Raw genomic sequence first — 13,266 nt, forward strand, 5'->3', positions numbered from 1 at the left:
TAAACAAAGAATTTATTAACAAAACCAAAGAATAAACAAATGTTAAACTAATTAAGTGTGGAGGCCTGACCAAGAAGAATCGAAAAAATGGGAAGATCTGGTCCAACCACGCAATGGGCCGTTGGATCCAGATTCTTTCCCCCCTGTCTACCTAAGAAACAATATCTAAATAAAACAAAAAAACAAAAAGAGGACTACCGGACCCCCAACTCAAAAGGAAACAAACAATTAACACTGCTGGCACTCAGATGGCAGAGAGAGAGAATGTTAAATCCTTTAAATCCCCCTCCACGTAATCACGCTCATCACGAGCATATGTGAGGAGAGAGAGTGAGAAAAACAGGGTACAGCAGGGTCTAAACACCAAAAGACTTGTCATATACCATCACTTTCTTTGTAGTGCATGGCAATAAAAAATGTTTGTTCCACCTCTAAATCGAAGTCTCTCCAGATTGAAATATAAGTTCAACACACTCATATCCATCCTGACCTCATATCCTGCAATGCTGAGCTGGATGGAGACTTCCACCGGCCGATTGGTCACCCCGGCTGCTGACTGGACCAGTGACATGAAGAGGAGTGGGAACCAGATGATGCTGATGAGAGCGAAGATGATGAATCCTCCCATCCCATATTTCACCACCTTCTTCTTCTTCTGCCCTGGAACGTGGGGGTATTTCTGGAACAAACAACTTGCCATAATTACGAAGCTGAAGATATAAATGCTCTTGTCTTTTGTACGCCACTTGAATATTGTTTCTAAGTTGAGTGTGTGCTGCATGGTGATGATGCAGCAGGACACCAATGTCCCACTTACTTGTTCAGACTCTCTCCAGCACTTGAGGATGAATATGTTCGCATAGATGTCTTCAACACAAATCCAGCTGGACAGAGAGAGAGTGGTGTCGGTCCAAACCCAATCCATCACTGCTCTCAGCTCTGTCAGGAAGGGAACCAAACGGAACCTGAAAGAGGACAGGAGACTTGGGTGTTTACGGTGATCCAATCTAATCTCGCCATGAGGTCAATCAGCCAATCATGTCGCTGCTGTCAAATCTGTTCTCCTCTCAGTCACTGTTAGCTGTCATTTCATTGATGTACTGTTATTTTCCCAGTTACCTCCAGTCTCCATATTCAGTGTCCTGGTCGAATCTGAACTGGGTCCACACATCTCATCAGATCCTCAACATTCTCTCGATCCTATTAACCACCACCAGTGTCTAGACCCAGCAGGTGTTTCCTATACTATGCAGCCACATCCCCTTCCAACCTTGGTGACATCACCAGGGGTCAGCCAGGTTGAAGGGTTCTCATTCACTCATTCATTGTGCATGGCTATAACTTTAGTTCATTTCTCATTTGAAGTCTATCCTGATTGATATTAATCCTTGTAACTATTTCATACCCCTGGAAGAGGAAAAGGTTCAGGTAGTTGTAGTTCTTGGTGAGGAAGTTTCCCAGGATGCGGTTTGGGTAGCCACACTTGATCTGGTAGGCAGACAGGCCGAAGTAGATGCACTTTACAAAGTACCAGAGCTGAGCGACAGGATTCCTGTTGAACCGCCTGCAGAGATATAAATGACACAATAGAAGAAGAAGATATCAATGAGGAAACTAAACAGATGTTTTTTTCTTTTTTACCCTTTACCCTTTTTACAGTGTGGGACACACGGTATCCTCTTACATATCAGGGCCGGGAGTGAATCACTATGAAACTATGGTGGGCCACCACAGGCTAGGTCATTAAGGAAAACACTGCAGTGATGTATACAATGCACTTGCAGGGTATGCATCACCCCTTTTGCTTTTGTGTGTGTGTTTGGTTGTGTTTGTGTGTATGTGTACACTAAACAAGGGCTCAGTGTCAATGTAGTGAATTCAACAGCTGAGTGACCAGAAACAAATGAAGGTGATGAACTCTGACCTCTCAGTGACCCCGGGGAGGATGAAAAACATCCAGAAATGTATGCCAAACACCAGCACCACCTGGAAAACACACTTTCCCAGCAGGGACTTTTTCAGGTAGAGAGCCCGGTCCACTATCATGGTGCCGAACTGCATGAGCAGCATGACCAGGAAAGCCTCTGGAACCTGGTCCTCCGACAGGGACTCTGTGATGTCGGCTGCTGCGGAGTATTTCTGCACAAATATGACACAGATGTTTTCATATTGAGCAAAACATACATTTAAGTGTGAATGTATCTTGTTAAGTAACATTCATATAGATGTGTATTCTGAGTTTGACGAGATACACAAAAGACTCTAACCCCAAAAGCCCAATATCCATATATAGTGACGATGAAATTGACCACGTCGATGAGAAACATGAGGGCGTAGACGTCACACACAGGACTGTAGTCTGGGTGGATGATGTCGTAGAAAAACTGCCTTATGGGTAAGTAGATGTGAAGGGCACTAGAGAAAAAGAGACGAAAGTACAGAAATCAGGAACCCACAGAAGCTGGAAAAGGTGCAATCTTTTCTCAGACATCAGACGCAAACAAAACATTTTATATTGTTAGCGGGGAAAAAAAGATTATATGCAATTGCAATAACGTGTCATATGTGAAGCAGAGACTAAAGATAAGAAAACATCGTACACTTCTATGATGGCAGCTTTGGCCTGTAGCATCCTCTCTCTGATCTGCTGTCTGATCCTCTGCTTCCTGGTCAGTGGCGCCTTGTTTTGCTGCCGTCTCTTCTTCTTGCTGTGCTGCTTCTTGGGCTTCACCTCTCCAGTGAAAATAATCAAATGGAGTCATGTGAGTCATGTCTGGAGATTAATTTCATCAAGCAACTAGAATGACAGTCAGTAGAGCTCATACCTCCACCAAGTCCCAACAGTCCCCTTATGAAACCACATTTAAATTCACTAGATTTTGCACAATCCTACTAAATAACAAACAAACAAGTGCAGATTAAAACGTTATCTCCTAGGTAACTTTTTAAAACAAAAAATTAAGAAGGAAAGACAACAGAAAAGAGAGGAGAAATAGAACTATCATAAAAACTTATTTTATCTGTATATTCACCATCCTGAGATCCTCCAGAGTCATCTCTCTTTCGTCTACAGAAAATGGAGGTGGTGGAGGCCTGGATCGGGAGGAACTTCAGCCGACGTGAAGCTTTCCCTTTGCTGCCCATCTTATCTCCGCCCGTCATCTTCGTCTTGTCCACTTTCTTCTTCAGCTTCTTGAAGAAATCGGGCATCTCCACCTCCTTGTTGTCCCAAAGCCCATGGCACTGTGCAGTCACAGACACAAAAGTTAATTTAACATAGCTGCATGGAAAATGTGCTGGAATTCCTGTACAAGAGAAACTGCGGCACACGGGTATATTAGAACGAGCAGATGTATCAGAACTGTCGTTTTTCATGACAACCTTGAGAATAGAGCGGTGGAAGAACAGAGCGAGCAGCTGGATGAGATCCATGAGGACGTAGCCATCTTTCTTCTCCACCCCGATGATGTTGGGCAGGGCAAAGGGCCGCTCTGCATTGATGCCTCTGTAGGCAGACGTGGTCCAGGGGAAGAAACCAAACTGGAAGAAGTACTTCACCACAACAGTCAGCTGAGAGAAACAGAGGAGAAAGTCCTGGATTGAGCATCAAATGAAACAATGAATAGTTATGACCAAGAACAGTAACTTTAATGCTTCCTCGACAGATATAATGACAAACATTAGATAATAATATCAGAGTTCTTTATTTGAATATGTCTCTGTAGTTGATGTTCAGATATAGAACTAATGCACCAAAAATATAAATTCAGAAAGATGAATTCTGTTGAAATGTTAGTCTCACTCTATATGAAACACCAGTTTTAATCATTTGAGATATAATGAGAGAAAAACTGATTTTAGAATAAAGTGGCAATATTTTCTTGGTATAACGCACCTGGGAAGATTTACAAATAATACGGAATATCTAAACAAATAAATAAACAAATAAATAAATAACACCCGACGTTTTCTCATGATGTCGCCCCTCAATCACCCCTTTTGTGCTGTGACAGTAATGGATCAACATGCATCTTTGTGGACTGCTGTAACACTGCAAATTTTCCCGTTGTGGGACTAATAAAGGATTATCTTATTTTATAAGAAAATCAAGCTGCATTTTATTCTAAAAACAGAATAAAATGCAGCTTGAATAATGTGGTTTATACACGTGAAGCTTGTGACTTGTAGTATTGAATTACTGTATTATTTATTTATCTGGTGCAGCATCATGAAAAATATGAGCACAGTAACTATTTCTGCTGCCAGGTAAATGTCGAACATATGCAAAATTGATGAAGGCCATCTTTATGTTACTGTGCAAGCAGAGCATTAATAGCATTGTAAAAAAAACCTACCTGAAATAAACCTCCCTTCTTTTATTTCCATCTTTGGTCCAGGCATTTTTACTATACCACCAACAAGGAGTTCATTTTTTTATGACTGTAGCTCTGGTGATAAACAGCCTACCTCTGTGTAGATTATAGCTGTCATCCAGAAGCGTTTGGACGGCCGAGGCACAGACAGCATGGCCCAGAGGAAGATGAGAATGGGCAGGATGAGTGAGAGGAACGAGGCCGACACGATGTGGTTGAGGATGATGACGAAATAGCAAAGCATCTCTGATTTGGACACCATGGTGTTGTAGAGGGCGAACATAAGCTTCAGTGGCCTCGGCAACGTCACAAAATACTTGTCAGAGTCAGAGATCTCATCGTTTTCAAACATGCTGCAGAAAGGATAGAGGGAAGTGAGGGAAAGACAGAGTGGGAAAGACAGAGAAAGAGATGAAGATTAGCAACTTGTCTCTTGAAAAACTTTTGTTTTAAAGATGCTCTAATCTTGTTTAAAAGTAACACATTTCTAGAATCAACTGACTTGTTGAGCAGCAGCTCGCTGGCAGTGAGGTTCCTCGTATCCTGACTCAGAGGCCTGGGTGACTCCGTGAGGTCCAGACTTTTCTCTCCATCACTCTCCCTGAAACCCACCAAGGCGCATTCTGGATATTCATTACACTCATCTTCTTCTTTCTGCGGCTGTTCCTCGTCCAGCTCGATCTCTCTCTCGATCTCACAATCCTCTTCATGCAGTTCATCCTTCTCTTTGTGCTCTGTCTCTTCTTGTTCTTGCTCAGGTTTCTTCTCATCTTCTGTGTCCTCCTCCTCCTCCTCTTCCTGTTTGGGATCTTCCTTTTGAAGGCCGCCATCTTCACAGCTTTTGAGGATAAGATGGAAACAGATATTTTATCTTCACAAATAAAGGAAATGTACACAACGCATGTAGAGAGCAAATGTTGTGTTGCGCAAAAACATTCAAGAAATAGTTATAAAAAGACCAACTGGAAAAGCGAGTGAGATGTAAGGAAATGAATGAATCTCAAGATTTATCCTTTATTTAAAAACAGTCTGGAATGGTAGAAAAAAAACATCTCAGACAAAAGCAACATGATGGCTTCCATTTAATTTGCACTAATTGATGGTGATCGATTCCCACACAGAACATTCTGCCCACATTTGCATGATGGACAGGGCCTCTAGAATAAATCCACTGGAGCGGACACTTATAGCATTCTGATTTGTTTCATTTAGATGCTCTTTCCCACGTCTGGTTATATAAATAAATGGTTAAACTCTGCACTGTCTTCTTTCCAGATTTAAAGGTAATTATGTTAACTGAACTCATTTTGTGGGGGAAATAGATACTGGCCACTTTATTAGGTACACCAATTACAATTTAGTGAAATATCATACCACAGATATGCCATTGTGATAATCAATTTATCAGTTTGACTGAATAATTTTTTTTTTAAAAGTCTTAAATTCTTAAATGTGAATATTTTCCGTTTCTTTGCTCCTCTAATGACACAGAAGTGAATATCTGGTTCGTGGACAAACAAGAAATTTGAGGAGGCCGTCTTGGCTTTTAGGAAACTTATATTAACATTTTTTTTTTACCATTTTCTGACTACTAATCGATTAATCAAGAAAATAATCGACAGACTAATAGCTAATGAAAACAGTACAATTCAACACCACTGCAAACTGCAGCTTCAATTGTAAACACACAGTTACACATAGTCAACACCTCTCTGAACATTATTCATTTGTAAAGGAAGAAATTATGGCTCAGCTGTTCTATTGGATTGCATTAGATTTCGCAGGTCCACCTAATAAAGTGGCTGCTGAGTGTTGAGTTATGAATTTATTATCTACAAAAACCTTTCGCAAATCTGTGTGTGAACACTGAAGATTTCTCCTTCACCTTGGTGAGAGTTCGTCAATCTCAAAGGAGTTTAGGTCGATGTTGGTCGTCTTCAGGAGCGTCCGTCTGAGCTGGTCGGCAGCGGGCGGCTCGTCCAGCTCCTCCTGGGTCGGCTGCCGGGAGCCCAGCATCGTCTCATCCGTCATACAGCTGAAGGTGGAGGAGGGAGAGAGCGTGCAGATGGGTATAAGTGGAGAGAAGTAGACTCTGAATAGTATAGTATATATATATAGTATAAAATATTTTTTTTTACATAGCACTGTTACTCTTATATTTCTCAATATATTTATGTATTTTTTATTCTCTATGTAACTTTTCATTTCTTTTTAAGTCTTACATATTTGTATTGTCTTACGTTGCTTCAAAATTTGTCACGATACCTTTTATATTTTATGTAAAGCTCTTTACATTGCATTACATAACATTACATAAATGTGCAAAATGAACTTGCCCTGATAACCTTACTGGATATTTTTTTTAGGATTAGTTGTCATTTGTGACTTCAGAAAAGCCAATTAAGCCGACCTGCTACACTTATTGGCAGTACATGCCTGGACACAGAGGAAGAAACACAGCCGATTGTGGGAGAAGAGAGACAACATGAGAAGAAGGTAATTATGTGAGTAACTCAGCGTCCTACCTGGAAACGCTGCTGCCCCAGGACACTTTAGACGCTTGGTTCCTCAGCTTGGCATATGTGTGGTGTGAAGAGACGTTGACTGGTGAGGATGGAGGAGGCGAGGATTCGTCCAGGTAGTCCTGAGACGACTGTGTGTTCTGACGGGACAGCCAGTTCTCATAAAACTGCTTCACACTCTCCTGGCTCACCTCTTTGCCCTGAGGAGTGAGAAACACAACGCTGACACTGTCAGAAGGAGAGAAACTGAGGCTGTAGCTCACACATAACACAGTGTGTGTTGGAAGTATCTACTGTACAATATGTACTGTTTAGAATACATCAAACAAAGGGTAAAAGGATCTGCAACTTTTTACAATTGTTACATATTTGCCGACATTATTTTTTTTTTACTAAAATACAATAAAACTTACAGTATATAATCAAATTAAATGTTAACTGGTAATCTATTTATTTGTGTCCATATTCAACATGTTAAATATGAAACTGAACATCTGAAGATTAAATTTACAATCGTCAGTCTTATATCCTTTCATCCCACCTTCTTTTGCTGCTGGTTGAGTAATGCTCGCTCAAAGCGCAGCACTTTGGAAATGTCCAGGTTGTCTTTACAGAACGAGTTGAGACTCTCTGTCAGGTCGTCGAGAAGCGACTGAACGAACGCCCAGCTGAACCTCAGGGTGCTGATAACACGCTGCAGGATGTTTTCTGTCAGGAGAGGACAAATACATACAGCACACGTGGATCCAAAAGTCTGACACCACTCAAACACTGGTGGTAGAATCCAGTGGTTTTGTGTAATGAAGTCGTTCATGTGTGTTTACCTTTTTCCTCCTCTTCCACCTCCTCCTCCACTGTGCTTTCATCCAGTTCACTGGAGTCCGCTCTATCAATGCCTGCAAAGAGGTTTTAATGTTGAATAACTTTTTTGCAGCTGGTGACGACCTGGTGTCCAACAACAGCAGGAAGTCTCCACAACGATCGGCCAGATCAGTGTCAAATTCATGGTCTCCAGAGGATTATACAGATTCCGTGACCTTGTGACCTCAAGTTCCAGGACAAACGATTCATAATATTATATAAACTTCCGAATGTATCCTCAAGCTTCTGCGACCCGATAAATCCCCTGGTGCCATAATGTTCACCTTTAGGCAATATTCAAATCTAATGGACAGATTGAATCAAAGTTTTTAATAAATGGCGCTTTAAATTTAGGCACTTTGGGCAAGATATAACTTTGTAAACAATATACTGTATCTTCTTCTACTTTTCTCTTCTACTCTTTAATCCATTAAACAGATAAGATTTAATGTCTCCCAGATTTGGAGTGGGATTAAACGCTGTTACACACAGTAAACACCACAGGGTGCTCTCTCACCCTGCTGTCGCTGCAGCTCTCTCTTTGCTCTCTTCTTCTCTTCTTTCTTTCTTTTCTTCTTATCCTTCTTCAGGTCCTTCAGCGCCGTCTTAGAGCTGGTCACCCAGGCGTCATAGGCCAGCTGGAATATCACAGGCATAGTTACACATCTGGGCTGGTGATGTCACCATATAGAGACATCAGCTGTAGAAAGACTATAACCAGTGTGACCTTTGACCTTTGACCACACACATCTAATCAATTTGTCCATGAATCTCAGTGAACATTACACAACAAAAAATAGTTTTTGTGAGGTCACAGTGGCCTTGACCATTGACCATCAAAATGTAATCAGTTCATCCATGAGTTGAAGTGAACATTTGCTGCAAACCAAAACCCTCTGGCTGTCACCAGTGCTGAGTCATAAAGGCCACTATTATCATTCAGTGTATGGAAGACATGGAATGTATCCCTTTCATTTATATGTAGTTCTTGTCTCAGGTATTTTTCTGGCTCTTACCTGGAAAGCGGATTTCTTCTTTGGTGCTTTCTCCTCCTCTTTGTTCTCTACAACGTCTTCCTCCTCCTCCTCCGTGTCGCTCTCAAACAGGTGGTAGCCACAGTTGTTTTCCACTGCGTTAAACAGAGCCGTGTCAAAACATCACGATGCACTGTGTTCAGCCTTTGAACAGGCACCTGATCTAAAGCTGCTGCAGTGGCCGGTCTTCATCCTTCCACATAATATGCTTTCTGTGATTTTAAAACATGTGTGCGTGTTGTTGCTCACCTCCAGGCTGAGAGACCCAAGGCTTCCACCATTTCCCTGCATCTTTCTTTGCCTTCTCATCATCACCTGAGAAACACAGCTCATTATGTGTTCAAAATGACATTTCTTTTGGTTTTCCTTCTTATGGTGTTTGAGGTTGACGAGCTCCGTGGATTTTACACATTTATATGAGTCAGTGACAAATACATTTTTAAAGCTTGACTGAACCTAACTGATCCCACAGCATAAAAACAAACTTCAAACTTTTCTCTGTATCTGGATCTATATCAAATATGCCAAAAATTGATATGTGCTTTGACTTTTATTTTTCATGGACACTTTTCATACAGTTGTGAATGCCTGCTCATGCTTTGATGGGTTATTAATAGTAGAAACAGAAAATAGATTCACTTGTGTTACCCAGTGTCACCTGCTCCTGATCAGGAGGAGGGCCTGCTTTCTTCGCTGATGGGGGCTTCTGTTTCGATTTGATCTTTTCCATCCTACAGGAAGAGGGTGGACAGGTCAGTGGTTTACTTTTCGTGAACTTTGTTTTAAGGTTGGTTTAAGCTTAGGTTAAGGTTTAGGCAAGTAGTATCTATGGTTTAGGTTAGAGTAAGTCCGTGGGAAATAGATGTAGGTTAATGTAATGTCCTGCACGAGTGAGAGGGAGAGAGAGTGAGTGCGAGAGGAATCTGTGTCTGAATGAATACATGCACTGCAGCTATGAAGAAGGATTTTACCAATTTGAGAAAAGTATCAATCATTATGTTGTGGTAAGTGTTGACAAAGAGAGGCGGGAAAATAAGTTTAAACTGTAGCAGGATCTCAGGACACATTCAGGATGCATTTCAGTGTGTTCAGCTAGAGCTGACCTCTGATCAGATCACTCGGGACAGATGTTAATACCAGGTCGGAACAGTGTCACACTAATACACTCAAGAAGAATTGAACTCTGTTGGACCAGGAATCCTTGGTTTGCTAGTTTACTCTTTCTTAGAGTCAGACTTTGCTTTTTACTTTGTATTAAAACACCTTCATTGAATTTTTCATCGTGCCTCTGTATTCAACGTTCCACCTTAAGAGTCAGTTTTGCTGCATATGTCTTACTGTTTCTTCAGCGTCTCCACGGATTTCTTCTCCATCTCCAGTCTGGCTGCCACCAGCTTCTTCACCTTGGCCTCAAACAGCTCAGCACCCCTTTGAGACAGAGAGAAGAAGAGGAACAAAACATCTGTTCAGATAAAGGTACAATCAGACAGTAGGATCCACTAAATTCTACAGATTTTACAAGAACTACATAAATTGATAGTATATAGTATTACATGGACAGTAGACAGTGATCAATAGGAAAATGTCCAATTAATTATTTACAACTAACTGCTGGCATGTGTGGCATAACATTGAGTCTTCTAATTAGGACGAAACAGGTCAGTTGAACTGAAGCAAAAATCAAAAACGATTAACAGAGAATTCGCATCAAATTTCAGATAATAACTGAACAATGAATAAATATGTAGGCTAACTGAATTGGGTTTCAATTGCACTCTTTTCAGTGCATTATTTGGAAATTATCATTGATAATCAAAAACCTGTAAAATGGCCGATTGCAAAAACTCTCTTAAACAGCTGTGAGAGGATGTTCCTTGATCTAAGCAAAGTTAGACTTGTCTTTGTCGACCATGTCCCTTCTTTTATAAAGTGAATATAGATAAGCTTGTTGTGAACTCCGGGAAATGAATTTAAAACTGCAATTTACTTCTCACTTTCATGTTTATACCCTCAGCATATTTGTACCCCCACTATCTGTAAACAGGAGTTGGATGAGCATTTGTAGAGCTCAGACCTGGAGGCCAATATCTTAGAAGACTTGAGGTCCGACACCACATAGAGGAAGTAGTAGCTGAGGAAGACCCTCCTCTGTGCGAGGAGGACAGTGAAACAGATCGCATCCCAGACGATGCCGGCCTCGCCCTCCGGCAGCTCACAGTCATCATCAGGATCAGCTGCCACATGGGAGAAAATAAATATATATATATATATTGTATATGTGCACTGTAAGATTGAATGTTACAAATGTATAGAGCTGCAACACACATTAAAGTTAAATTCCCATAAATACAAACTGTTTTGTGAATTTAACTTTTGAAACAAAGTGGAACTAGAAATTCAAAACAAAGAGAAAATCACAATAACTTTGTAGAATGTAAATTGTGGAAATTATATGAGCACACAATACTAGCTGTGATAGAGAACAATGTAACAATGCTTTCTGTGCTATATGCTTATGTAATACATGTTTTGGTAAATTACAAAACATGGTTTCTAATCAATTGCTGTGCCTTCCACCATGGGATTTCCATTATAATGATGTTATTGATCATCTTAACAAGTGTCAAGAATCATTATTTCCCCTCCAATTAGATATCTTATTTTTTCAGTAATAAATAAAGTATATAGCACAGGTGAAAATGTAATTCTTATTTTACAAAAATACAAAGTAGATATCCAATCATAGGTTGTTGCTCATATTTCACTATTGTTCACTATTATTTGATATAGTACAGAACTATAATAATGCATTATTATTATTATTACCTCTAATATGATACAGTTTGTCATTGGTTTGTACTGTATGTGTTGGCTTGTTCTGCCCCCCTCTTACCATTATCATACAACATTTGCAGTAAATAAATGCAGCATATTGTGTATTAATTGTTTCCTTTGTGTTCTCTTTTTTATCTGAAGACATGTAAAAGTTATCAAGTTAGACAAAACAATAAATGTGTTTTATTTCTTGTTTTTTTTGTCTAATCTGATATAAAGTAAAACTGTGTTTGTTTCCTGTCTAATTAATGACATATTATTTCTAGTTAAGTCTTATTAGCACTGTGTAAAATGAAGTACAACCAAGTTTGTGTTGTATAATGCATGAAAGTGACAGCAGCAGTATTCATGTAATATTAAATAAATAAAAACGTGCTCTGATCATACACATGGAAGGTGTCAGTGATTGTCGTTACAGACACTTACGGAAATCGTAGCCTTTGATGGTGCAGAACATACTGAAGGCCTGAATTAACCAGCAGCCATTCTTCAGCAGGCTGTCCAGGTACGCACAAGAACCGAGCTGAGCACAGAACAGGGAAAGAGGCAGAAAGAGGCTGTAATCAGTAGAGGCTAAAAGGGCAGGAAAAGCTAAACAATAAATCAACACATATCTGAAATGATGCAGACAAATGCTGAACTTGATGTGGTAACTCACAGACAGTAGGTTCTTCATGGCGATCACAAAGCAGGTGTAGCCAATGAGCCAGTCCCACAGACGCAGGATGTATTTGACAGGCTGCATCAGCACGCTGCCGCCAAACAACATGAAGTAGAAACATGCCACCAAGTAGCCAAGACAGAAGATGTTGATCCGAGTGGTGCCGGTGATGAATATGAGGCAGAGCACCAGCCAGAAGAAATAGCTGAACACAAACACCTTCACCATGTCAAGGTAGGACCTGAAGACCAGACAGAGACAGACGTTTCACAACATGAAGTCATTTCTTATCCTTCTTGTCATATTGCATCTACAAACAACTTCATTTATCTCTGCATTCACAGAAAAAAGACTGGGTTGGGCTGGGTGATATGGGCAAAAATTATATCTCAGCCTTTATCCATAATTATCAAGATAAAAGTCAAAACATTATAATTGTTCAGGTTTAAAGGCTGATTCTTGCCGCTGAGTGAAATTTGAATAAAGTTAATGAGTTCGTTGTGGTTTTAAATTCGTCTTCATAAACAGCAGCATTTTACAGTCATTACACCTCTCTCCATGCTTGGTTAGAGGTGCATACATATTATATCAATGTATATTAAACTTTTCTTACATTACCACTGATAACAAAAATGCACACACGCACTGACATTGCAGCTTTTCACATGAAAAAAAATCGAACATTTCAATTTTGCTTCCTTGTCGATTAGAGACGGATGAGAAGATCAATACCAGTACATCACTATCATCGATGTTAAGCCATTAGACAGTTTAATGCTGACCTTTCCATCCAAACTCAAAGATCACACCAGCTAACACAGATTAACTCACTGTATGTGTCAAAATCAACAACTTATGGTTTTACAGTGTACTACTGTAAATATGGGCAAACAGTAGCCTGACATGGTGTGCCGAGGCAGCCTAGCGATCTGTTTCCAGTGTTTACGCTGAGATAAACAAAGATTAATTTATTAAATATA

General features: G+C 40.2%; 1 protein-coding gene across 1 annotated transcript in view; it reads right to left on the reverse strand.

Annotated features, from left to right (window-relative positions):
• si:dkey-11f4.7 (piezo-type mechanosensitive ion channel component 2) overlaps positions 1 to 13,266 on the reverse strand; it is a 33,959-nt gene that overhangs the window by 3,487 nt on the left and 17,206 nt on the right. The window contains exons 29-50 of the mRNA XM_035158607.2: positions 12,284 to 12,527; positions 12,052 to 12,148; positions 10,865 to 11,024; positions 10,129 to 10,218; positions 9,439 to 9,521; positions 9,040 to 9,105; positions 8,773 to 8,885; positions 8,274 to 8,394; positions 7,720 to 7,791; positions 7,437 to 7,603; positions 6,899 to 7,095; positions 6,259 to 6,408; positions 4,876 to 5,211; positions 4,468 to 4,726; positions 3,382 to 3,570; positions 3,033 to 3,243; positions 2,601 to 2,733; positions 2,268 to 2,415; positions 1,925 to 2,139; positions 1,406 to 1,564; positions 818 to 965; positions 491 to 679 (exon numbers count right to left, since the gene is read on the reverse strand). Of these exons, the coding sequence (XP_035014498.2) occupies positions 491 to 679; positions 818 to 965; positions 1,406 to 1,564; positions 1,925 to 2,139; positions 2,268 to 2,415; positions 2,601 to 2,733; positions 3,033 to 3,243; positions 3,382 to 3,570; positions 4,468 to 4,726; positions 4,876 to 5,211; positions 6,259 to 6,408; positions 6,899 to 7,095; positions 7,437 to 7,603; positions 7,720 to 7,791; positions 8,274 to 8,394; positions 8,773 to 8,885; positions 9,040 to 9,105; positions 9,439 to 9,521; positions 10,129 to 10,218; positions 10,865 to 11,024; positions 12,052 to 12,148; positions 12,284 to 12,527 (3,547 nt within the window). The remainder of the gene's footprint in view (positions 1 to 490; positions 680 to 817; positions 966 to 1,405; positions 1,565 to 1,924; positions 2,140 to 2,267; positions 2,416 to 2,600; positions 2,734 to 3,032; positions 3,244 to 3,381; positions 3,571 to 4,467; positions 4,727 to 4,875; positions 5,212 to 6,258; positions 6,409 to 6,898; positions 7,096 to 7,436; positions 7,604 to 7,719; positions 7,792 to 8,273; positions 8,395 to 8,772; positions 8,886 to 9,039; positions 9,106 to 9,438; positions 9,522 to 10,128; positions 10,219 to 10,864; positions 11,025 to 12,051; positions 12,149 to 12,283; positions 12,528 to 13,266) is intronic.

This window comes from Hippoglossus stenolepis, chromosome 6, assembly GCF_022539355.2.
Source record: "Hippoglossus stenolepis isolate QCI-W04-F060 chromosome 6, HSTE1.2, whole genome shotgun sequence".
Classification (NCBI taxonomy): Eukaryota; Metazoa; Chordata; class Actinopteri; order Pleuronectiformes; family Pleuronectidae; genus Hippoglossus; species Hippoglossus stenolepis.